Source organism: Ptychodera flava, chromosome 7, assembly GCF_041260155.1.
Source record: "Ptychodera flava strain L36383 chromosome 7, AS_Pfla_20210202, whole genome shotgun sequence".
Lineage (NCBI taxonomy): Eukaryota > Metazoa > Hemichordata > Enteropneusta > Ptychoderidae > Ptychodera > Ptychodera flava.
In genome coordinates, this window is record NC_091934.1 from 31985265 (window position 1) to 32012410 (window position 27146).

General features: G+C 36.0%; 1 protein-coding gene and 1 long non-coding RNA gene across 3 annotated transcripts; one reads left to right on the plus strand and one right to left on the minus strand.

Annotated features, from left to right (window-relative positions):
* On the minus strand, positions 1-23977 carry LOC139137294 (phospholipid scramblase 2-like). Of its 2 annotated transcripts, none has more exons than XM_070705310.1 (10): positions 23802-23977; positions 22239-22584; positions 18555-18708; positions 17460-17537; positions 13862-13938; positions 10521-10651; positions 8820-8940; positions 8194-8296; positions 7476-7534; positions 1-3289 (listed from the first exon to the last, which is right to left on the minus strand). In XM_070705310.1, exons 2-10 carry the CDS (start codon positions 22542-22544, stop codon positions 3248-3250), a joined length of 1071 nt encoding a protein of 356 aa, XP_070561411.1. In that variant the 5' UTR covers positions 22545-22584; positions 23802-23977; the 3' UTR covers positions 1-3247. The 2 variants fall into 2 exon arrangements, with proteins under 2 accessions (XP_070561411.1, XP_070561412.1); XM_070705311.1 differs by having other exon boundaries at positions 23828-23967.
* On the plus strand, positions 3718-6887 carry LOC139137296 (uncharacterized). The gene is made up of 2 exons (XR_011553362.1): positions 3718-4062; positions 5379-6887. It is a non-coding gene; the product is annotated as an uncharacterized lncRNA (long non-coding RNA).
* Positions 23978-27146: the final 3169 nt, after the last annotated feature.

The window sequence follows — 27146 nt, forward strand, 5'->3', positions numbered from 1 at the left end:
TTGTGGCTATGACTGGTATGGATTTTATTGGAAAGTAATTCATGTTAATACATCTGCATGCGTAGTTAGTTTGAAAGAGAAATGATGACAGTCACAGAATGCTAAGAACAGTCTGACTAAAACATTTCTGTATGTCACAGAAGGGGAGCCTTTGTAACTGAGCTTTACATCGTGGAGAGCAAATGCTATTTTCAGTAACTTATATATCGAGGTATGGAAAAGTATTCAAGGAACAAATGCGTTATGTACACACGTTGGCAAACCTGAATGAAATTCAATCACAACAATATCAGTAAATAATCTAAATTTATAATATGCAAGTTAGTTATGTTAGTGCTTTCGTATTTTATGTACAAAAAAGGTGCTTTATGTTAAAATTGGAAAACTGAGAGTGTAAATCTTTCGTGCGTGTCCCTCTGGGCATTTCATCATATTTACAAACTGGCTAGTTCTGTGAAACCCATATAACTCAGAACAACACAAATACTAGCAAGGGAGTCATGAAATAGCAAACTATTTGATCATGGAGTTTCAAGCATGCAATCTGCTCACCCCTATTCCCTGTAAATAGGCCCATAATCACCATTGTTAACGATTGCTTTGGGCTAAACCATGGTGGTGAAAGGGTAGATACAAATATGGAGGAAATTATTTAAGGAATATTTCATCACTTGAGCACTAATTACATTCATGAATACACTTTAACTGCCTCTATGAAAAAATAAATAGTTTAAATAGAATTTTCTGAAACAGAAATTTAGTTTCCATCAAAATACAAGTCCTTGTCACTTTCTTCCTACAGAAGTAAACTTAAGCCTCAGAAACAATATACTGTATAATGATAACCTGGTGAATAATTTAAGGTATAATGTCCCTTTAGGATAGATATTCAGGCTCCAAAAATTTGTTAACACTTTTTTGATCTACCACTTGTGGGGCGAGGGGCTCATTTTCCTTACACCAAGAGTTAAAGCTCTTGGCGTTAGAAAAATTGTTCCCATCTTCGTTTTTCAAATATCCAAAATTTCATTTTTCCATAGAGTTAACACAGTGATGTGGCCATTTTGAATTTCAGTAAATGCGACAAGTATTTGTTTCTCTACTGCCAAATACCCCTGACTTGCTCCAGTAAGGAAAACTTGACCACTTTTAATTATTTCACTTTTCATTATTACTGTAACGTGCCTCAGGCACATTTTTTTTAAACTAAAATTTTTACTATAAACGTCTGGTCTACTGATTGTGAAGACTCACTTTGAAGCGTATAGAGGAAATGAAGTTTTCATCTCTGTTTTTTTGTGCAATATTGAACATTCAATTTCTCTCTAGAGTTCATACAGTGAGTTGGCTATTTTGAATTTCTAGTGTTGGTATGGATCACATCGTCTGTTCCTGTGATATCAAAATTTGTAGAGTAACTCTTGATTTTATTTTTGATTATGGAAGAGAAAGGTTTAAAATTTTGTGGAAAGATTGTGCAACAGTTTAAAATGTTCTGCTTTGTGGCACATATTTTCTTAACACATTCTAAATACATTAAATGAACAACTAGTAATATGATTTTGCTCAAAATGTTAGGGACATGTTATTATAGTTTGTTAGCGAAGCAATGGAAACGGTCAGACAATATTTATTTTTTTCAACAAATGAAATTTCCTAAATACCCTTATGATTTTTTGTCACTCACTGTTACTGTATATTGGAGACTGACATTAAAACCCCCTGTCGTCTCATGCAATTAAATACACATGCGATGATACAGCTTAGTGTAAAATATTAATACTACATGATATTGCAGTGAATACAAAAATTGATTGGGCTTACACATTTTCAATAAAACTAACCATCTGAGAGTAAACAACCAAAATACATTTCTGAAAGTAATTCAGTAAAGATTAAAATTCTTTTTCCTCTACTTACTGGGATCTTGTCCCGTGCAACACTTTCACATGAATTTGCCATTTTCGTTCAGCCAATGGTTATGCTGCCATTGATTACATCAAAAGGTATTTGTCAAGTATTTTACCAAGCTAAAATAAAGTATACTGATTCTATCAAAAATTTCACAAAATGAATATACTTGAAATGATTTGGAACATTAGAAGGCAAATTGGAAAGTATATTCTTTAGTTAAAAAGTTCAAAATTTTCAAATTCTTGTCAATATGACATATATGGTGTTATACAGCTATTAATTGACAAGTGCTTGACTGGCCATTTGAACTTTGACAGAGGAAAGATAGGAAATGTGACAACTACCGATTGTCCTGTAAATGTAGACATCCTGGCCCTCTACGTGAGTTTTTTGCTAGGATTGAGTGACATATCTCCACATGTCAGATGTGACATTGAATACAGTCACTGGCTTGCAGGATAAACTTAAATTAAGGTAGAATGCACCTCGGGGACATATTCGGGCTTTCAAACTTTTACGATTCTTTTCTGATCTACAAATTGTGGGGGTTCATTTTAAAACTCTTGGTGTACGAAAACTTTTTACCATCTTAGTTTTTCAAAAAGTGAAAATTTTATTTTTTCTCCATAGAGTTAACACAGGGACGGCGGCCATTTTGAATGTAAAATATTGGTAAAATTTGGGTAATTTATTTCTCTAGTATCAAAATTTGCACAGTGAGCCCTGACTTTTATTCTTGATTTTGAAAAAGGATGGTTTAAAGATTCCTTGAGAAAAATTTGAGTGAAAGTTTAAGTCTTTCACTTTCGAGACCCATACTGCCTTAATGCATTCAGGACAGGACAAAATAGACCTAAGCTGATGCTAGTCTGCAGAAACCACTACATGCTGACTTCATGGCTTATACCCTTGATTTGATTTACAAATGGCTGTTACTGACACTACATAATACACCTACACCAGACATACAACGGACACAAAGAATACATGATATCATCCATCTCCAAATACCACACAGCAGCTTACACAAGACTTAATAATATTCCAGATAGCTGTCACATGATACTGAGGGATTTCACAACTTGGTTTACATTTTACAATGTAAATTAAGACAGGAAACACCATGAAAAAGACAAGCTTGGATTGTCTACAGTGAAAAGAATAAAACATGATGTATACAAGGGCAAAAGATGACAATTCTCATACCGCTGAAACCTGGTTGAAAGTTATCACTCACTGTAATGTTTGCACACAATTATGACATGTAATTGTATCACAGAAATATCTTCAGGAAAAACAGAGAATGATGTCTTCTTTCACAATTTGCCGTTGTCTATTGTTTCTGGTTGTTCTTCTGCTCAAAGTACATGAAATCCTGAAATAAAACAAGAAAAGACACAAATCAAATTTCAGGTTTGTTAAGACACACTTTGTGCAGTGCGGCTTTTATGGAAGATTTTTTGTTTGTTTAAACAATTAACCTCTGGTTTTCATTATCGGAATTTCACAGCACTTTCCAATTTCAAAAAATCCTGTGTTTTTGTAGAGAGACAAAGTTCATAAACATTTAAGGCTGTAACAACCAGTGGAAGCAGAGGCAACATACATCTTTTGCAAAGATATGTGTAAACACTATTCCCAAAACATAAGACAACTCTCTGGCAATAATGCTGTGTGGATTTGCTGAGTTCAAGTCCTTGAACTATATATGAGGTTTGCTTTCAGGAAGGGATTCATTGCAGCCGGCAGATCACATGGCCTGTATCTTTTACACTACTCAGAGCTGGTGTGCGTTATCAACACAATCCACAACATCCTTGTATTGTATGCAAAACCATATTAAAAGTCAAGGAAGATGTGTTTAGGACTCTAGACTTTCATTCCACATTCATTTCAGCATTTCAGTACCTGCATGAAAAATCACTGTTGGGTGTTTCTGGATTGAAATATCACTGCTTTAAAGAGCTAATTCAGACACCTGGTGGAGATTAACAATTGCCATGACTACCAGACTTTTGATTCTGTTTGGGATTGTTGTCATATGGAGCTGTACTGATGCTGTCAGTACAGGTCAATCCTGTACACGATGCTGTGACTACGAGCCTACTAAAGAGCAAGGCGTTTACAGCATCTTGCGTGGAGAAAAAGGTGAGGTTTTTTCATGCTTTTTGAGGTTGCAGGAAATATTTTATTTAATGTTAATGCAGTTTCTACCATTGTTAACTACCAAGTTAACTTTCTTTTCTTATGCCCCTGTCAATAAAGGTCATTTAGTTCTATATTAACTTAATAAAATATGTGAAAACACAGAAAAAACTTTGATAAAGTAGAATGAGCCTCCATAACAGATAATCAGACTCTCAAATTTTTACATGTCTCCTCTGATCAACTACTTTTGCGGCTTATTTTCAAGCTCTTGGAGTAAGGAAGATTTTCACCATCTTAAGATTTTCAACAATCGCAAATTGTATTTTTTCCCCATAGAGTCAACACAGGGACTGCCGTCATTTTGAATACCAACTTTCAGTAAATGTTAGTTAAATGTTTCTTCAGTAGAAAATTTTGCATGATGACCCCTTTTTTATTCTGGATTTGGTAAGAAAATTATTGAAAGTTTCATTAAGGAAAGTTTGAGCAAAAGTCATTCATTTTCAAGGCACGTACCACCTTGAGCATATCTTTTGCTGACTGTTGTACAAAGATTGATAGTATTTGTGTACCTCATGCAATTACTTCAAGGTACAAGCGCATACTAACTGTATCAGGGACATTGGAATGGACTTCCAAATACCTACCAAATACCTTGATATGGTATACTCTCTGAATAAATTATGTAGCAGGAATTATGATACACTATGAGATATCAGTCCGTTCAACATCGCTATTACTATCCAAAGTACATTGCCATTACTGTCCAATATTATGGTTTTAAACATTTTGTCTGCATGGTGACAGCTAGCACTTGGAGTAAAACTCTGATGTTATACACACAGAGATTTTATTGAGATTTTTGGGCTGCAGGTCAATGTGGCTTCAACACTGATAACAATGGCATTGAAACTTCTGTAGACAGTAAAAGGAGCATGGATTGGTATGATAAATATATACGATACATTTTTCTGTGAAAATTGCATTTTTCATTCAGAAATTGAAATTACACACCTGGACAAGGTTAACTTTAAATTTTTCCTAAATTATTAACAACATGCTTGACTTTACTTTTTTTTTAATTTTTGCTCATTACTGAATTCTGCAAATTATATTTGCATTAGAAATTTATCAGAAATTACTTTGAAATCCTAGGATTTCCAAGACAAATTTATCAAACGATCAAAAATTAAAATTTCCTCTGAAATTACTGCTTTGAGTATTTATGGTGTTTTCATCTCTTCAAATAACACGGATCAAACACTCAGACAATTAGTTTTCTGTTCGTGACAATGTATTTTTTCCAACTACCCTAGGGGACACTGGTGCACCCGGAAAAGACGGAGTCAATGGAAAGCCAGGTCCCAAAGGCAACCAAGGCCAGGATGGAGCAAGAGGTGACTAGGGAATTAAGGGTGAGCCAGGCTACTTTGGACCAAAAGGACAACCTGGTCAAGATGGGCCCCGGGCAGGCGTGGTGCAGTGGGAGATCCTGGGGTGCCAGGTGACACAGGGTTGCCTGGGATCAAAGGTCAGAAGGGAGACTGCTGCGCCTCCGCCGGGTGGTCTGCTGTCTCTGCTTCCAGACACGAATGGCCTGCTTTCTCTGTCTCAAAAACCCCACCCGTGGAAGCCCCGTTTGGGTCGTGGACTGTCACCTACAATCGCAACCTGATCAATATCGGTGACCAATTAAACATGGACACAGGAGTCTTTGTCTGTGAAACGCCTGGAGTGTATTTCTTCACTGTGACAAAATTCAAAGTTCGTAACCAGTACGTATCAGCATTTATAATGTTAAATGATGCGCCAGCAGTAACGATATACCCTGAAGACGATGACTGGGAAGGTATGGTCAGCCAGAGCGTGGTGCTGACCTTGGTCAAAGGTGACAGGGTATGGGTCAAAGTTCATTCTGAGCATGTTTTCTTCTCATACAGTGATTCCAAACATCACATAACCTTCAGTGGTCACTTGGTGCATCCTTCAACGTCGTAATTAAATTCTCAAAGGGTCAGGAAATGTAACTTCTGACAAATTTTGTCATTATTTTGTTCCATGAAGGAAATGTATAACCTCATTCTTCTCCCTACAGTACTGTATATGGAGATCACAAGTATTACATTGCAAACATTGGATGCAATGTATGGTTCATTTATGGAATGTTATGTGACAGTGTGCAATGCACATTAAAATTTTCCTTAAAGAAAATTGAATATTGTAAAGGGGTATACAGTTGATGTAAGTCAATTTGAAATTATGAATTCCTGAAGCTATCTACAGGGCACCATTAAACAATATACTGACAGCTTTTGGATTGAAGTACCAGTGACACTAAAATGGTTTTGTGAAAAAGAAAGTTAACACAAATTGCTGAGACTATCTACATCTTATAACTATTTTTTGGATACTGCAATACAAAATCTTACTCACTGATATACCGGTTTACAGGGATTGAGATACAAACCTGCCTTCTCACAGCATTACGACATTTAAGGTTGTATTTTTTTAACATTTTTAGTCCCTAATAAAGTAATGCTATTTTGAGAGTGCTATAACCTTTGACTTATTTCTCATATTAGAGATATTAGAGTAAAAAATGCACACAAAAAATTGAAGTAAAAGTGGTGCTCTATTTCATCAGCTCATTCATTTTTTCTAGTCAGAACTGATATGCAACTTTCTGATATCTGACAATTGTTCAAATGTTTGATGAACATGTAAAACCTGACCAAAAAAATGGATTTTACACTTGAAAAATTTTGCAGGTACATGTACAGTACCATTTTTATCCTTATGAAAAATAAAATAGGACTGAAATGAAAGCTTCTACTTGTTTCATGTTTTGAATGCACAAAAAAAGTTTTATTTTGAGTTTCTGGTGGTTGTACAGCTCTGTTGAAACTATTGAACTGCAGAGATGCCTGTTCACCCTTATTGCAGTAGAAAATGTATCACTTCTTAAGTGTGACAACAAATACTGGAAAAAAATGGCTTTGTAAACCAGTAATCGATAGGTTTCGTTGGTATACCCTGTACAAAAGGTTGTGATAAAACAGTAGTTTTCAAAGTGGTCAACTGAGGGCGCTATCACTGAACCCCCATCTCATTTTAGTTGTTCAGAAAACTGGCCAGTACAATACAGCATTAGCCTATGTTTTAGTGAATGGACCAATTTTCATGTTTCAAGGCACACATTGTCTCCGTGAACACAGATAAACATAGAGGTGATTCACAGTTAATATGAAAAAGTTACAAAGCTACATCATTCATGGATTCATACACAACGTCTGAGTCTATGTGAGACCTCTCCTTCTGCAACTTCAGTCTGTGATAGGGCGTCAATGCAAATGGCCATAATGGTAGGAGCAAATATAATCTGTCCATTGTTATGTACTCAAATGTATACTCACAATAAGGAAAACTGCTCCAAGCATGGTTGCTTTTACCTTGACATCCAGATCCATTGGAACTGAAAAATGAAGTACAAAAGAGATGTATTTATAAGTTCGTCTGTCACCAAGGTATTGGTGAGGAGTTTACTCAAACAGGAACCGGGAGGCACAAGGAATTTCCAAAATATTCACAAAATCAAATTACCATAAAAAGCCCTATCAATTCGACCAGAAAAAATAATTACAATTTTAAATTGTTAAATTATTAGAAAATTAATAAGAGAGCCAAAATAATTTTAGTAGTCTAATTATTTAGGGATTTCAACTTTTTTCACAGTTCATATAAGTGATATGCTTACCATCTTGGATAATTGAAACATTTAAAGGTGACTTTCCTGAAGTTTTGACTTGGACATTCTGTGCTATACATCATATTGTTGTGTATTTTATCGAAAATAAAATGTTCAAAACAGCTTGTCATGATTGGCTGGTCAAATTATTGAAGATTGAGAAATTCCTAATTTCCTTCAGTGGTAAAACTGATAAGGGGAAAATAAAATTACGTTTTGAGAAAAAAATAGGGTGGTCGAATTAATAGGGTTTTTACGGTAGACACTTCTTGAATTCTGTATAAACCTCATTCCACAGGATGGTTCATTTAGGCACGGCCTAAGAAGGGATTGTTTTTGTCTCTGGTACTTCAATAGAATTAGATCTGCAACAAAAAGGTACTCACAGTTCACAGAAAAATTGTCCGCACTTGTGTACATCTCCCGCATCAGACCACTCCACTGCTTGCTGATCTTGCCAATTTCATGATTCATATCTTCACTGTGTACCTTGAACGTGAGATATAACATGTGACAAAATCAAATTTTGAACTGTATCTAGTGCGATGGGATGTGCAAGATTACATGATGCATTGCCATGAAATGATGACTGTTGCTTCTCAAAAAAGAAGAATCTTGATGATGCTTGTGTAAAGTACATGTATATTAAAACAAACATACACTTCATAAGTGCTGAACTCTAAGGAAAGATTATACACATTAAATATTAGACAAGATTATGACTGTATCAGCTTAGAATATCAGCTAATTGTGAATGGCAGACATGTTATATATATTTTCTATGGATTATAAGTGTGCAGGTGCACTGTGTTACCACAGGAGGATTGAAAAATCCAAAATCCATCATTTGCAACCTGGAGTAATTAATGCATCTATGCACAACAATTGGTATGATGTGAAATATGATGTGAAATATTTGTGAAAGTGTTTTGTACACGTCTATTTTTTTTAGGTATACATTACACCAAGAATACTGGATTTTTTTGAATTGTCTTGTTATAGTCTCACTTACCACAAATTCCTGATCCCAAGTACAGCAGATACCCTGGCAGATACAGCATGGGCCCCGTACTCTGAATATCTCCTTTCTGTCCTCGTCCAGGATGTCAAAGTGTGGTGGCCATGCACTGCACCTGAATTTAACATTGAGATGGAGAACGGATATTAAAACAATTAACTTTCTGACTAAAACTACTGTTGTCTAAAAAGTACATTTATTGCTATGCACAGGAAATACACTGTGTAGATAAATAATTTCTGAAGGTTGTTTTACACATTACATTAAGACTATATCGGTGATTGGTAACTTTATCATCAGCATGTGTTTTGATCATATTGAGGTTGTAAAATATTGAAATGGTAAAATGCTGCCAAGGTTACCAGAGAGTGAAAAACAACTGACAAAGAAGTGTCTGCTTGGCTTAAAAATGTGATCATTTTTTTTAACAAGTTTATACCTGGCCCATATAAGTTGTGGGAAGTATCAAAGACAACCATGTGACAAAGAGGTTACCGAGATGGACACTCTGCAATCAGGATTATGCCTGTATGTATTGGATGGTGCTTTGGTAACCATGGTAACATTTCTGAAATCTCTTAATTAACTTATACGATTTGACGTATTAACATAGGTGGTGTTTTTTCCAGAGGGTGGCACGAATCCAAACCTGTATTTAAACAAAGTTGCCCTCAAAACAAATTTAACACAAACAGGCCACATTACGCCTCCTTACGATTAGATTTGAGATACTGATTTACACAGAGGATTTACAATTATAGCCTTCCAAACCATGATTAATGTCTGTGATGTAGAATCACATAGTTGATAAAACCCACTATCTGTGGTGATACCATATCTGCAGAAGAATGTAACAAAGCTGAAAGACTCATCAACGAGAGTTTGCCTCCAGATTACAACTATCTTTGAACTGAAATGAATGAAGTGTAAATGATTTGTGAAGGCTTCTAATTTGTTCAACATTTACTGGATGGAAAAAAGTGTCTATGTACTTGAAATCTGATCAATGCCATACAGCCTTTATCTGCTACTACCGTTCAAAAGCTTAATTTGCATAACTAAAATTTGCATAATTACATTATGCCAGTGACCCTTGATCAGAACCAAACTAAGATTTTCAAGCTGAGGGCGACATTCCTCCCTTGTGAGAGAAACCTGGAGAAAACACTGCATAGGAATCCAATTAAGGAGTAGGGCTAAACAACAGTCATTACATAAGAGACAACACTGCCCTCTATGTACGGTACTGGCAACTCATACACAGTCATGTCCTTAAACGACTTGCATATAGCCAGTAGGTATGGGGGAAATGTATCGGGGAAATGGCTATAAGTTAACAACCTTTCAATTTTCGTAACTACACATGTCTGCTCTTGAAAGTCAATTATGCAATAAAAATGATTGTTGACTAAAGTGAACAAATTCACCAACAATGGACTGTTTTATCACACTTTTTCCTGTTCATACCAATTGGCTCATAAATCAATTATTTCAGCGTTATTGCCTAACCGGAAACCTATTAGTTGTCCCGTGGAACCTGAGCTAATAGAATCTGACAATATGAAGTTCAATCAACTTACTTTGCCTGGCTCAACTAATTCAACAGTACATTTTTATGGGCTCTTTTTTCTGGCCAGCTTACTAATGGTGTTCAGAAACAAGGCTGTATTTATCCTTCTCAACTCATGTACTTACGTTTGCCTGACGTATCCAATGACAGTGCCGACCGGTGCTTCAACTGACACCTCCATAGCACAGCAGTCGGAGCACGCACAGCACGGGCAACCGGCGCAGCACTTGAACTCACGATTGACACGAATAACTTCCTGTATATATAGATACACAAAACAATGGCATTAAACCTATTAAAATATAACAGTCAATTTACTTCAAATGTTAATAGTATGAGGGTTGACGTTGTCCTTTTTTACATTTATTAGGATAAATTCATCCGTGTGTACACGACATCATACAGGGATTTTGGCTGCAGTGCAGGTGTTCATAATTCATATTTGCTTGATGACTTGTCATGTAGCGTGGGACTAGCTGGCCTCCTAGCTATACGGAACTGTAATTATTAGGCATGACAATTTACCGCATGCCTTCAGCTGAAAGCATATGGCTCTATCTATTTTGTAATTTTTTTCATCAATTTTCAAACTTTTTACATACTCCATATTCATTTTACGTAACGTATAATCAAATGAATTGACAGATATTAGTTTCAGCAGCTATTCATTCCACGAGTAAAGCTTGTAACCTAGGCAACGATTGTTTATCTCCACTTATGCTTCACTAATAGTTTATTCCACACGTGATCAAATAATCATGGAAAAAAATAATTCTGCCAGAACAGACAAGCATATCATGGACTCAACAAGTGGTTGCATGGTTTTCCGTCCACCTTTTCTGGTCAACAATCAATATACAGAGAGGAAAATATGCTTTTATCTGCAAAAAAAATTCCCATTATATTTTACATATTTCTGTACTTGCTGTTTAAAATAGTTTTTTACAAAATTTTCATGTTTTTTGAGGGTATCAAATACAAAAACATTCCATGACATAAAAAATAATTAGGCTCGGTGAACCAAGCGTACTTTGGTCTATTATAAAATTGATCTCATCAAGGAAGAAATGGAAATTACTTAACAACATTTAAGTTGCCTGATGATGTTTTTCACCTTTTTTGACTAATAAATCACAAAATTCTACCTATGGATATGTGACACCCTTCTGTTTGTTCATAAAAATTATTAGCTTGAATCCTTCATTGTCAATTATGTTGTTTCCAATTTTCTTTTTGGCCCAACAATCAGAAATGTACAATTATAGCTAATTGACTTTCCTGATGTGTATAATTGTGTACAGTGACATATAACATTTTGCTGTGGTATTTTTTAGGAGTGTAATTTATTCCGTTGAAAGCATTGATCACTAGTAGACACGAGTGGATGATAGCAGAGTTGCTGTCTTTTGTTTGCCACAGAAACTGAATTTTAGTGAGTAAAAGGCGCTTGGGTGGATATAAGCTGACAACAGCCCAGCCACTGATACGATGCAATGTTTCGCTGCACATCCACAGACATCATTGCATCCATGCACAGACATCCATGCACAGACAACACACCTACCAGCATCAACAATCTCAGCCGTTCAAAACACTCCATAGGGTAAAAAATTAGGCCAACAATGGTTAATTGTCAATTCCTGAACTTTCACTTTGTATATTGCGCATTTACATGTGAACTGACAAAATCAGGTGAACTCTAATGAGTCTGCAAATTTTATAATGGGTTTCGACTTTAATTAGCTTCAAAGCGCTACTCAAATTCTGACAGACTATCACAGTGACCTATTTTAATACACATTGTTATTAACATTTTTTGTTGGAAACGCTTTGAATCCAGGACATTGTCAATTGTCACTGACATTCGTACCATATACACAGTTACAACCACAAACTATTATACCCACAGGGTATACATTTACTGTTGAACACATATTAAAATCTGTTATGGTTCAGTTCAGTAACGGAAATGCTTGCTGTCAATCATCTTCAAAATGATATCAACTACAATATCAAAATATCACAAAATGGGTTTCATAATATATTATGTTAAATGTAACTGTAGAATGCCATGTTATATCATTCACACCAGAAGTATTTGATACATACTTTGTTTAAGAAAATGAAAAGCTAACAAGTGTGTTATTGACTGCATCTATCTAGCTACATGTACATGTGACTGTAATGTCGCCCTGATAAATTCTTTATGATCATCGATATGACCCCACAGAGGTGAAGGTCACCGTGGCAGGAAGCCAAATCTGTAAATGAAAGCCCCATAAACAATGAAGTCATGCTTCTATAAAAGACATAATTATTGTTTCATGGTTGGAAAGACAACGATCACTTTCAGGTCAGGTTATCATTATTTAAATATATTATATTCTGTTTAATCATTAAATTACATTCTATCCAGAACATTGCAAAAAATACAAGGGGACAGTAGGTTAAATTCAGGTACATGTACCAGGTACTTAACATCTTATTATTGAGCTTACCAGCATAGTGAAAATTTGCTAGATAAAAATACTTGATCTGCTTCAAAAGTTCTATCAAATTTTCAAATTATTTTTTTTATAAATTTGGTGATTAAATGCAAGTCCAACATATCTCCTTTGGGATAGCATGTCTGTGAGCACTGAAGCACTATGTGATAGTGACTGTGTTGACCATAATTAACAACGACTGGAATCTCATTTCTTTGGAAAGGTCATCTGTTATTACGTTCATATTGAGGCGCGAGAGTGCAAGATGTCATAAATATGAAAATACACAGCCCCTGAGAATTATGAGTGCTGTATAAGTGTACATATCGTATCTTGTAGGTAAATGATGAGCCATCAACATCACAGAGTTATTATCACCATTTTACTGGTGAAGATGTGTGACAGGTTCAGTTGGTGAGATGTGTGGGATGTACCCTACACGCTACATTTGTGAATGATAATCGGGGAACAGGTTACATGTATGAATCAATTAATGGTACCAGCAATGCAATGCCAGTATAAAGTTGTGAAATGCATTCTCAAGGTAATTGAGATTGTACAGTCCAAGGATATAGGAGGAATTTGCATGCAAAGTATATAGTAGCACAGGGTCCACAGCTTAAAATGAAAATTGAGGCAAAAAGGGTTGCAGAGGGCTGGGGCAGAGTGGAAGACAGATTATCTGGGATGTCCAAGCACCCATGGAATGAAGGAATTAACAACCTGTTTGTGCAAAAATTTAGTCTGGGATTAGTGTTACTTGTATTGTGATAGCTAATTATTCTTGACAAGCTGAATACTGTATACCTCAACATGCTTTGGGGAGTTACATGAAACTGTAGTTGACATTAAAAAACAACCGCAGCGGGAAAAAATCATCAAAAGTAACACAGCTTCTTAGTTCAAGCCTTTGAAGGTATACAGATTTGGTGTAAGGTATGGATCCCACAGAAATATGGAAAAATGTAAGCTGAAATTACCTGCTGCATGTTGTCAGTTATATGCATAGTGAAGCCTCTGTTAGCTCCGCAACACTGGCGATGACATGCATCAGACTCTGAAATTGACAGCAATGAACACAAAAAAATGAAGAAATACGTGTATACAAAAAAATTTAAAGGATGGTGATATTGGAATAAAACATATGTGACCTTACATATTACAGCAGATCTAGTAATATGGAAATGCTAACTTCTAGCAAAACTTAAAGATAATATTACTTTTGTTTTGCCTTTTCCCTAGTATATATGTTATTGTTTGTTTCAAGTTCAATATTATAAGGCATTTAGAACTGACAATATAATTGATATGCTTCATTTCTTGGTAGGCATACCTCTGAAATGCAGAAAACATTTACTTTGCAAAATACATAAACAGGAATAAGACAACTGATCACTAAGAAAACAGCACGGTTTTGAGAGTTAGTCATTTGGGCTTTGGGAGAGCAATTTTTTTTTTAGTGACTTGAAGCACTAAGATTTTATTTAATCCTTTTCCTGCCAAATAGTATCTCTTCCTCATCTGCCAAGTCATTAAAAAGCAATTGTGCCAAAAATCCAACTTATTTTCAATTAATTGGTTTATAGCAGCTTTAAGTCAGTAAAAATCATGTTTACAGTATCTCTGTTTTCAGGAGCATTCATATGTTCAATTTTTCTGTTAGAAGTGCATGCACCATATGAGACATGTTGTGTGCTTCCTTAGTTTTAACCAACTTGACCTAATGGTGACATATATGAACTTGGCAGGATAAAGTTAAGCATTTTTGTACTCTTCAGGTAATTGACTTGCAACAGTTATCTGATGTTTTTAGAATGTATTTTACTTCTTATTGGGTTAAACAAACATTCTGTACAGTTTGTGTATCTGTGAAGATTTCATTAAAAAGCTCTTGGATGAAAGTATTATCTTCATTTATGATTGACATTTGAAACAAAGAGGAGGGCTTTTTTATCAGCTTTTTCTCCAAACAATTGATTAACTGCTTACAACTTTCAAAGGCGAATAACAGATTAATGTACCATTACTTGAATAGTACCGGTATATGTCAATAACCATTGAGATCAAGGAATAAGTGATATTGTAGCCTACAAGCTTGACCCCTGACGAACAATTTTTTTTCTGCCCAGTTCTCTCTATTCAGAAGATCTATTGGGATACCCTGTAATTGGCAATAACAAAACTAATGCTCACAGTATTTGTAGCATTGATTTTGTTCACATGTGGATTCGAAGTTATATTTCAAAAACAAGAATTCACAGGAGTTACTGGCTGTCCCTGGTTGCTATGTGGAATACTTTTCATGCGTCAGGAAAGAAACTAAGAAAACAGTAAGTCAATTGTTAAAAATTCAAAAATACAGAAATCTGATATCAAAAATTACACAAAATGGGAGTTAATTCTGTATATTTTTTCCTTTCCCGCGGATAGAAACCAGCCAACGTATACTCTACAGCAGATATCACTCTTGCTGAGAATTATGTTCCCTATGATGAAGTATGAATCACCACACTGGGAAGGTAAATTTTTTGCACCCACAGGGATGGACACCTGTACAGGTCAGATTTCCCATTACATATCTTAATTACTGGGGGCCCGATAGCTCATTAAATATTACGTCAAAGGGGAAGTCGGCTATCACTGACTCATAGCAGAGGTTTCATTTGCAAGAAGGGATATGGCAAACACCAAAATCAATTGAAAATCATGATAGAAACTATAGAGCGTATAAATTACACATCACCCAATGATATTCTAATGATTTGCTTTTTTAAATAAAATTAGCAGGCACATTGATAAATCATACATGTCTCATAGTCATACAGCACATCACGTGGACTTGAGAGCATGGTGTTTATATAGGTATTTAACATAAAAGGAAACGATCCTGTGTCCCCTTAAATTATGCAGAATTTGAGTACTATGATGTCATCATGCGTCTGAGTCACGACTACAATGTACTGTACAGAGGTGTTGTTCCCTGTCACAATGCAAATTATATGTGGCGTATTCTGCAATAATTGTGGAAACGTACGTATTCTTTGCATATTTGGTACAGTAACTGCATGAACTGACCTACATACATACACCCCGGTACAACATACTGGGTATTATAATAAGAAGGATTGCAATTAGGTGAATAATAAAAGAGAGAAGACTAAAATTAAACATTCTTAAGTGACGCACATTGCTTGTATCATGCATAAACAAATGATTGATATAAATTCCTTAACTTCATTTTCATGAATAAAATAATAATAATTACTCCAGCTTAGGCCAAAGTAATTAAATTCTTTGTTTTGCGTCCACTCTAAATGGGAAAAGGTACGCGTCTAAGCGGCTGAAAAACACACACAAAAATTAACACAATGTATTTGATTGCAGCAAATAAAAAATTGTAACAAAATTTTAGTTCAGAAAAGCTAAGCGGTTATGTCTCTAAAATTTCCTATTCAAATACACTGTGTGTGTTTTTCAAATTTCCTATTCAAATACACTGTGTGTGTTTTTATGAAAATCTTAAAAACTAGGCGGGTGGGACGCAAAACAAAGAATTTAATTACTTTGGCCTTATTTCCTGGACATGTTACTTTTTCAGCATGACACAAACTGTCCTATAAACATGAAGAAAACAGTTTGGCCATAACAATTTTTCCTATCTGTGTATGGATGCTTTTGTGAAAGTTTTTTTTCAAAAAATACGTCAAATGTGTTACAGTCAGTGATCAGAAAATATATCACAGTATTGTAGACTAGTACACAGTTTGTTTTGTGTAGTGAATTCACGGATACTAAAAATAACATGGCGATGGTGACGCAACACAAAGATCATTGTGAATGGAGAATACTATAATACACAACATCCTACCAGCAAATCGCACATGTTTAAAAAATATGGGAATATATATATAGAGAGTAATTAATTAATCAATCAATCAGTTAATTAATTTGTCCACTTACAGTCCACCTCGGTAGTAACCAGACATAGTTCAACTGCACAGTTCATGGTTAAATTACGCAATACACTCCCTTGCAGATCACACACAAAGTAAACTTCACACAACATAATGTAGGAGGCAAAGCCATGTACATTATGGCGTGCAAAGTTTGCTATGGGCAAGTAGGCGTTACATTATTATTTTATAGTTTGGGCAATTGTAATAAGTGAATTTACATGTAGAAAATATCTAGGCCACAATGCTGGATAATTGTATACATGTACATTATCAGTAATAATCTTGGGAACAACATCACAAAATTCACTGGTATTGGCAAAACTGTAAATATCATACAGGAAGACTGAAATGGTACATGTAGGTTAATGCCATGTTACCATATGAATGCCACATTACCATGTGAATGCCATATTACCATATGAATGCTGCATGTTATTAAAGCTCACAATATGCAGAGCCCATATGGCGCACTTATAATAGTTTAATAGTACTAATGCATACATATTGAACCATAGACAGTGGTCCCCCTCCACTGTCTATGCATATTGAACAGAGGATGCTAAAACAATGAATAACTATGGAGTTTTTGTTTTTTCAACATAAAACACTACTTTTCTCTCACCTTCATGGGCAAAGTAGATCTGCTGACCCATGCTGTTCTTCACCTGATAACGATTCTGAGTTTCCCAGCTAGTGAACACTGTAAAGATGGAAAAAAGAAACAAATTTCAATTTTATTTCTTCTCTGACAATATGACAGATACAGTAGCTAATAAGATGAAGTCTGGAATTTACTTTGTTATATGTTTTTACAAAAACATCTGTTGAAGATTTGTAATAGTATCATCTCACTAAAACACTGATAGTGATACAATCAATGACAACAACAACATACATGTATGAATATTATGGCTAAAAGCCAGCATCTACACGTAAAAGTTGATATAATGGAAATATTTGCTCTATGTGGACTGTGGACTTCCTCCAAAGCACAAGCTGGACATGGACTCTTTGAAAAGATTTCAAAAGTCAGAACAATTGTACCAGTTTCGGCAAAGCTTCCCTTTTCAAATATGAAAGAATGACAGAGGAAATTCTTAAAGTTATTTTGTTAGTATTTGATTTCTTCCTGTTTCAGTAAAACTTCCCCTTTCAAAAATGTGAGAATAACAGAGGAAGTTTTTTAAGTTTTTATTACTGTTTGCCTTCTTCCTGAAGAAAATTTTCAATGTTAATATTTTACTTTTCTGTAATATTTTCAGCCCTAATATCTCATACCCACATGATATTTTAGAGGGTCAATAGCTGGTGTTATTGTTGACAAGTGAATTCTGGTCCGGACTAAAATTCAAATGTGAGCAATAACCAATAACCATGCATTTCACGTCTAAGATGCTTAGTTGACTAGTTAAAAGTGAGTGTTTAAACGTGCCTTGGGTAGAAAACAAGAACTTACACACGAAATACAAAACAAAAATAGTGAAAAAAAAATCTTCAAAAATTAACTACTGACACGTTAACCAATATAGCAACAAATACCAGCAACTCTCTTTGATATTTAATACTGAGAAGGGCAAAAAGTGTATATGGTATTTAATTATGGATATTCAGACAAATAGTTCCTGTTACCAAAAAGGGAAGAATACCATAGAAACTTGGAGAGGCAATTTAATGTACAAAGTCATTTTGCGTCATAAATGCTATGAGTCGGTCTTACCTTCAAATAGTTCCATTTGCTGATGTACCAAGATCTGATCAATTTGAGTGAGATACTCCAAACCAGGTGGACAGCCTGCAGGCACCTGGGGCATTGGCATCCACTGAGCAGCAGGTGGTTGACCTCCACCAGGTGCACCTGGTTGTTGCATCATCTAAAATACAAAGGTTTCATACTTAAATTAATTAACCCTTTCACCACCATGGTTTGTCCCAAATCCATCGTTTTCTATGGTAAAGTTGGACCTGTATACAGGGAACTGGGGGTGAAAGGGTTAAGGTTGTATTTGCCTTGAAACAAAAAAAATTACCTTTGAAATTAGTTCTTGTCCGTTAAATAATATTATGCTTCCTAAGTGAGTCATTTGAGTCTTTTCAATACATCAGATTACAGAAGTAAAAGTAAAGTTTTCGATTACACAGGAATTTATTGCCAGAAATCCCTAAAAAGATGAAAAGATATGAATGAGTTGAGCTACTTCCACTCATGAACAGAAACTTTCTTTTAGTGATTACCTTTGTGTAAAATGTATTTATGACATCACTATCTCAAACACTCACTGTAGTGAGAAGTCGATCATGTCGTTTGCCCCCCTAGCACAAGACCAAAGCTATTTACCGTAGCTGAATTCAGATCGGTGGATGAGAGAGAAAGCTCTTTGTAAGGGGGTATGTCAACAGTTGCCTATAAAAGTCACTCTCAGGACTTCTGAATGAGTGTATGTTCCAAGTACTACATTGTATAACACTGTACACATTTTCTTTTTATGCGCTTGATTCAAATAAAGACCCCGTTTGTGTGACGGTCAAACTTGGCTACAGCTGGAACCTCTGAGAGTAGCCATAATGTGATTTCTTTTAAACAAAACACCATTATGCAATATGGATAGGAATTTCAACTGCGAAACCATGAGGAAGGAAGCTAGTGTTGCCCACATCAATTATTGTTTTACATATCTATTCTATCAGACAATCAGACATTTTATGCTTATATCTAATATTCTTTTTGCAGTTATATAACATAAGAATCTGTTCAGTACATTTAAATTCGTAAATTCACCAGGCTTCAAACCTGGCATAAATTAATGGGATCTAGACAGAGGATCCCTAAAGGTAAATTACTCTTCTGGAATGTATTGTATTTTGCTATTTTTACCTTGAGAACTACAACGCAGATAATATACATGTACAGTAATTTGTTTTGATGGGCAAGACATACATGTTGCCGCGAAAAATCTTCATCTTAAATTTAGAATAGCCTCTACTTAGAGGTGATGAATGATAGGTGATCAAATACAGACTCTGCTAATTTAACCAGACACAATTTCAACAAAAAACGTACATCTTATTTAATACAATACATGTAAAGGGATACTACATTCAGTTGAATCATATGCTAAGTATAACTCTAACTTTTGATGAATTTTTTCCCTGCTTTTGTTTTGTTAAATGTCAATTGCAAGTTCATGTTCTACTCCCCAGAGCATGTAGAAACATCAACTATTGGCATTACAGCTAGTTAACACAGCATCTACATGTATACGTGTCAAATGCAAGGTTATTGTTTACATTTGAATTCTAGTCTGGACTAGAATTCACTTGTCAACAATAACAATGCACGGAGTCTTCACATCCTGAGTTGACAAGCTGAATACTTTGTATAGATCTCAACATGCTTTACAGAGTAGAACAAGAAGTTGTAGTTGACATTCACAACAAAAATAGTCTAAAATTTATTAAAAGTTACTGGCCCTAGAACTTAGTTCGATAGAGTCACTGTGATTTTGGAGTATATTCTACAAGCGATTTTTGCTGATTTAACAAAGCAGTAAGATATAGCTAAGCCTCTACCAAGTTCAAATGTTTTTCAACTAGTCAACACTGAAAACGCTAAGAACTATGAGAATTACAGGAATTTAGACACTGCCCTATCCTTGCGTAAAATATTAATATCTTCACATTTGAAGCATAAATTTATCTTTTTAATGACAGACTCGGCCAAATAAACCCTGATCCTGCAGACAAGTGAATCAACAACAATTGGAAATACTTAGTTCTGTTGTTTAACAAAAATAACTTGGGCAACTGAATTGGAGATTGACCGAATAAGGTTTTTACAGTAGACTCTTGAATACTTTCAATGCATCGTGCAAAACTATAGTGACTGAATAGGGTCTTTACGGTACATTCTTGAATACTTCCAATCTGCTTCCAATGTATTGTGCAAAATTATAGTTACTGAATAGGGTTTTTACAGTACATTCTTGAATACTTTGGTATATTATGTATTTTTCTCTTCTTTTTGAAGGCTAAATAAATAAATAAATAATAATAATAATAAATGCATAGTGCAAAATTATAGTGACTGAATAGGGCTTTTACAGTACATTTTTGAATACTTCCCATGCATCGTGCAAAATTATATTGACTGAATAGGGTTTTTACGGTACATTCTTGAATACTCCCAAAGCATCGTGCAAAATTATAGTGACTGAATAGGGTTTTTACGGTACATTCTTGAATACTCCCAAAGCATCGTGCAAAATTATAGTGACTGAATAGGGTTTTTACGGTACATTCTTGAGTACTTTCAATGCATTGTGCAAAATTATAGATCTATTTGTTCTGGGATTAACTGAACGATTGTCCTAGCTATTCATGAATTATGAGTTCAAATCAGTAAATCAAATAGACATTTCCTGAGACAATTCATACAGATATTTGATAAATCTTGAACACTTCCTAATAATACTTCTAAATCATACTTGAATCTTTCTTTATAAGTGGCATAAGCTTATTCACAGAATACCGGTCAGAATATGTCCTACAGCAGAGGAATTCTCAGGGCATATGCAAAAGTACTCAGATTATCATATATAACGATTTTGAGAATAATCTAATTATCATACACTTTTTAACATTGAAGTTTACAAGAAGGGTCAAAATTTTATTTCAAATTTCCCTTTTTTTGTACATTTGGTTACAAGTTGGATCAAACCTAGAATTCAAATAGAACACGGTACAAACCATTTACCGAACCACATGTGCATACAAAAATCGAAAGATGTGTATTTTGAAATTTGATGCGCATTTGTACACGTGGGTTTGTTTGTATGGCCATCCTGTGCCAGGACAGTACTGTATCTGTAGAACACCACACATCCTTTTTATTGCAGAGTAGTGCCATTGCAAGAAAACTAGCGCATGACTCTTTATTAAGCATGATTCGTTTGCAAATTCATCCTGTATGGTCATGAAGGTCAAATACATTTACAAGTTTTTTGCGGGTCTCTGATTGTATGACTTAATGATCAGAGATAAATATAGTTTCAGAAAAAAATATTGAGATCCTGTCAGGTTTTCCAGGTTTGTAGTACACGAAATAGCCGTAGGGGTCAAAAAACAATCAAAGACATTCCATCACTGTTATTATTCTCTTCGTCCAATCATACCACAGCTTACTAAATGATCAATTCGTACAGTACACAATATCAGGTGGACAAATTTATGAATGGCGCCATATCCCCTTCAATAATTTGGACATCTCTGTATCAAGAACAGATTTTTCAATCCAAATGTTTCTGCTCACATATGATTTAAAGTTAAGGAAAACTTCAGTATCTATTATTATTGACAATATTAGCCTTTGTAAAGGTGTGTTTAAAGAAACCCACTGTGTTCTTACCGCAGGTTGGCCTCGGTAGGGTTGTCCATATTGCTGCGGAGGACCCTGCCCGTAGGGTGGTTGGCCATAGCCCTGTGGCGGTTGTCCGTACCCTTGTTGCGGTTGTCCTGCATACCCCTGTGGCGGTGGTCCGTAACCTTGTTGTGGTTGTCCATAGCCCTGTGGCGGTTGTCCATAACCCTGTTGTGGTTGTCCGTAGCCCTGGGGTGGTTGTCCATACCCTTGGGCGGGAGGTTGTTGGTTGGCAGAGTGATTCTGCTCGGAGAGCTGAATCTCCTGCATGTTGATCTCATCATTCTTTGACATCTTGGAGAATTATTTTACTTTCCTTTAAATGATTCACAATCTGTAAATAACATTTTTCGAAAATGTTCACTGTAAGATCAAATTTCAAAAGTTACTCTGGTGAATATTATATTGCCTTTTCATTAAATGACAAAGAAAGTCACACTGTAAGCTAGGCAATTAACTGAAAGTATTACAACACTCAAACCATGGGATAAAGCCTGTTTTATTTTTTCTAGGTACGGTGCTTTAAATAGTAAATACTATTATTGTTGTCTATTGTTTCTATCAAGGGCAACAATACAAATGTTGAAGAGTTGTTGTTTAAAGACCACTTTATATTATATGGCATATATAGTTAATATTCAATCGTTTCCTGTAGACTAGTATTTCTGCAGTAGAGCTGTCAATGATCGTCTCTGTAACACGCACAGCATATTATCATTCAGAAGTCCAACTACTGACTGCGTATCACGTTTGTCGCCTTGGCGCATTTCAAATGCTTGTGAACTTCGTCCGGCGTATCAACGACATTTCAGTAGTTTACTGTCGCGATATATGGCTCGCTATGAGCCTGAGAGTGAGAACTGGGCATGGTAACACCATGGAGGGAGTCTCTACTACCTCCATGGTAACACAAAGATCGGGCACTGACGCAGCGCCTATGGTCACGTTAGCGTTATTCTTCAAAACAGTCTTTTCAACTCTACAACCTATTATACCATATATAGTACAGTACAGTATGGTGGGGATGATGAAAGCGAACGCCACGCAACGATGGCATGAAGAACAGTCGACATACCAGCCTTTTTGTGACGAGCCAATTCATGTGAAAGTGGCAGTGAAAGATCAAATTATGGCTGTGAAACTACCCATCCATACGGTTAGCTTGGGGACTGTGTAGCAGTAGTAGTAGCACTGCCTCGGGCATCAGATATCGATCCCCGTCCACACACAACCGATAAAGCCCAAGGACGTCCCCCGGTCCCGGAACAGTGAAATTTGAAAGTGTCAATAACAATCATTTGCGCTGCGTGAACTTCGAGTTGACCGTTCGCTCAAAACGGAGGCGTTTGATCATCCCTAAAATATCAAAGCAGCTTTTGCTGCGTACAAGTGATGCATAATTGATGACTATTTCACATCAGCAAGTGAAAGTACTGAATGTGCGATCATGAACATGAACGACCGCGACCGCCGCGCCGCACCCATAAACATTTCACTACACTCTTCAATACTACACTGTGCAAACGTCTTCAGCTTTAAGTCAACACTTACCTCCGTAGTCATAAAATTTCACTTACATCCAATGTTAATCAGAAAATGGAGGCAATTCAGCAAAAATCTAACACGTTGGCGACAGCAAGTTTCATTTGGAACGGGTGTCCTCTAAACTGGTGAACTGGACTGCACGGCAGCCATTCTGTCTCTCAACAAATTTACATTCACTGCTTGTCACGTGACTACGCATTCGGCCTGTCGTTTATTGCCCCGGCCTGCACATCTCGCCTTCGTCGATCCTCTACGGTGTCGAATATGGCGAAAAGTTTTCAATGTCATTTTCGATGAACAAGTGTGTTAAAACTGTGAGCCTTTTATTTGATCGACTCAATATAGACATGGTGGCCCGGCGAGTTGAAGTAAACACAAGGCCAGTTTTGATACAAGTAATTAACCCTTAGGCCTAGGCCTAGAGTGCTGTATTTTCCCACCGAAATTTTAGTGCAACATTTTACCAATTTTATGAACTTTTCTGTAATTTTTTTGATAATTTTGGACCAAATGAGCACAAAATTTCATCGGCCACAATGTTTTATCAAAATTTTGGCAAAATCTGACAAAAATTGACTGAGGTATATTTTTATAAGGGCGACAAAAATTGACTTTGGCGCTCAAAGGGTTTTAATTTGAAGTGTGAACAAATTGATGGAAGTTGACGCGAGATCACTGTGACGCTTTCTATGATGGAGTGTCATCCATTACTGGCAGAACAATCAGGCCCATCATAAGCTTACGCCCTATCGCCAAAAAAAGAAGCACACAAAAAAATAATGGTAAAGATAAAGAAAATCGGTGAAGAAAGAATAATACACACGAGGAAAACCTCTGATGAGTAGAACTGGTCCTCGTCGCCTGGCTTTTCTCGGCAGCAGATAGGCCTACTGGTTTCAGTAATTAGAGGGGAAGGGGTAGGCCGGGGAATTTGGAGAGGGTCACCTTTTAGAAAACTGTCCGGGGGTCACTTTTTATAAACCTATCTTGGGGCGAGCGTCACTTTTAACAGAAGCTGGTTTTGCGACCAAACCTTCGATTGTCCATGTGAAATTTCCAGAACAGGAAATCATCAACAAAGTACACCGATTCTTTTACATGTACATAGGGGGCCTACATGCTAATTGTTCACAATTTCGCATGCAAACAAGATCGTATCATACATTAAACACCTCGAACAGTTAAAAGTGATGAAGAGACAAACACATATGGGACATATTATCAATTATCAAATGTCCATAAATGCACAGATATTGTTAGTTTTACACTGGAAAAAAAAATTGCTCATCGTTCTCTCATAGACTACCATGTAGGCCCTATAGTGAATCAACATGTCAGTGAAATTCCAAAATCAAATTTCTTGCACACATGTACACATGCACTTGTAATCAGCCTATTCTAATCAAGTACATTTATAGCTATAATCGAACGTACATTTATAGCTATAATCGAACGTCCATAAATGCACAGATATTGTTGATTTTATATTTGGAAAAAAAATGTTCATAGTTCTCTCATAGACTACCATGTATAGTGAATCAACATTTTCGATGAAATCCAAAAATCCAATTTCGCATATGCACGTTTTACTTCCTACTTCAAGCAAAGTACATTTATATATTGTCAAACATATATAAATGTACAGATATAGCCTGTTTTATGGGGGAAAATTATCAATAGTTGTATGATGGACTTCCATGCATATGACTTGATATTTTTGGGTGAAGCGCTATATCAGCCACATCTTGCCTTCTTATAGTTGCACAAAATATGGTGACTCCTGAAAAAGCATGAAATATCGTGTCCCTTCAAAAATGCTTGCGTGGTAAATTGTGACCCTCCCTCCCAAAATTTCTGAACCTAACTTACATAACAATTAAACCATTGTATATGTAAATTAGCTGATACTTTTTCAGTGATACCTGGTGACAATATTGCAGTAGTTTGGGGAGTGTCACATTTTAAAGTACAGGTGTGCATGGAATTCCCCGCCCCCTTGTAATTACTGAAGGCTCCCTTGTTGGCTGCAAGTCCGCTCATAGACATGTGTAGATATCCGTCAAATTTACACATGCCAGTGTAGGCGCTGGGCGGACTTGCAGTAAGTTCATGTAGGTCTAACTGCGCTGTGGGGCATCGCGTTCACTCCACGATCTACGCAACAGCCTACCACTAACGCGACAGTCTTGCTTATACTCTTTTGATATATACCACAGATTTGCAGCAAGTGTATAGGATACATTTAAAAAGATAACAGAACTGATGAATCGACAAAGGTCATGAAAAATCAAATTGTTAAAAAAACAATTACAAGAGAAGTAAAAGAAATGACAGTGAGGCAATCGAAGTCCTTATCCGCGGTAGAAATGAAGTCGATTTGGATAACGCCCTCTATAATCAGATTTGTCTTGAACATGTAGCTGTTACAGCAGAAGCAGGCAGGGCAAACGTACGCTAACCTCTGTTCACTCCAATCTCTGTAAACAGATCCACTATTACAATGATAACAATGGGTTTGGGTCAAACAACGTTGATGAAAGGATTTTCTTTTATGAGTCTTCTAAGCTGTAGCTTTCAAAGAATCTCAGCTCCATTTACTCAAAATTTCACACCTTTTTCGTTGTGTTTCTACATCACAGCTTTTGTCATATTTTCAAAATGGTGTCGAAATACCTAACAGTTCAGTTACATAATACAGCCTCTATGTATGTCGGTGAAAAACTGAAGTTTTGTCCGAACTTTGAAATTATCCTGTCAAAAATTAAATTTGCAAATTGCACCCACTGGCAGAGAATTTTATATGCAAAAGGAATGATGCTTATTGCAGTGTACCCTAGGGAGATAAATGAAACCAGAAAAAGTTTTTATCTTTTGGTTTAAATATGTTTTTTGTTTGTGTTCATTCCTTTGACCGGTCTACGTGACTTGTCGTAGACTTTGTGGTGAGTGATGGAGTGAAAAGGCCGCCTGATCAAGAATTACGGTCGAGACAGTCTTGTTCACGGAAAGATAAATTGGCGGGATTTGATGTTCCTAATGGGAATAATCAGTAAGAAAGCCTCTATCAAATATTTATGTAAGCACAATCATCTTAAAACCATGTTACTCTGATAAATTTTGGGACCCTAGATCAGTTAGTATCTTGCGCCGTTGTCGGTCGGAGCTACAAACATAAGAGCGAGGAACGTATAGCAGAGAATTTTTCAACAGTAGAGAGAAATTTAAAACAGTAGTGTGGAGAACGTCTCCTGGCAGAGAAATTGTGAACAGTGCGGAGAATTTTCACTATCGTCCACGGCAGGTCTGCTTGAATGTCGAACACTGGCGGGTAAGGTATGATTAATTTTGTAA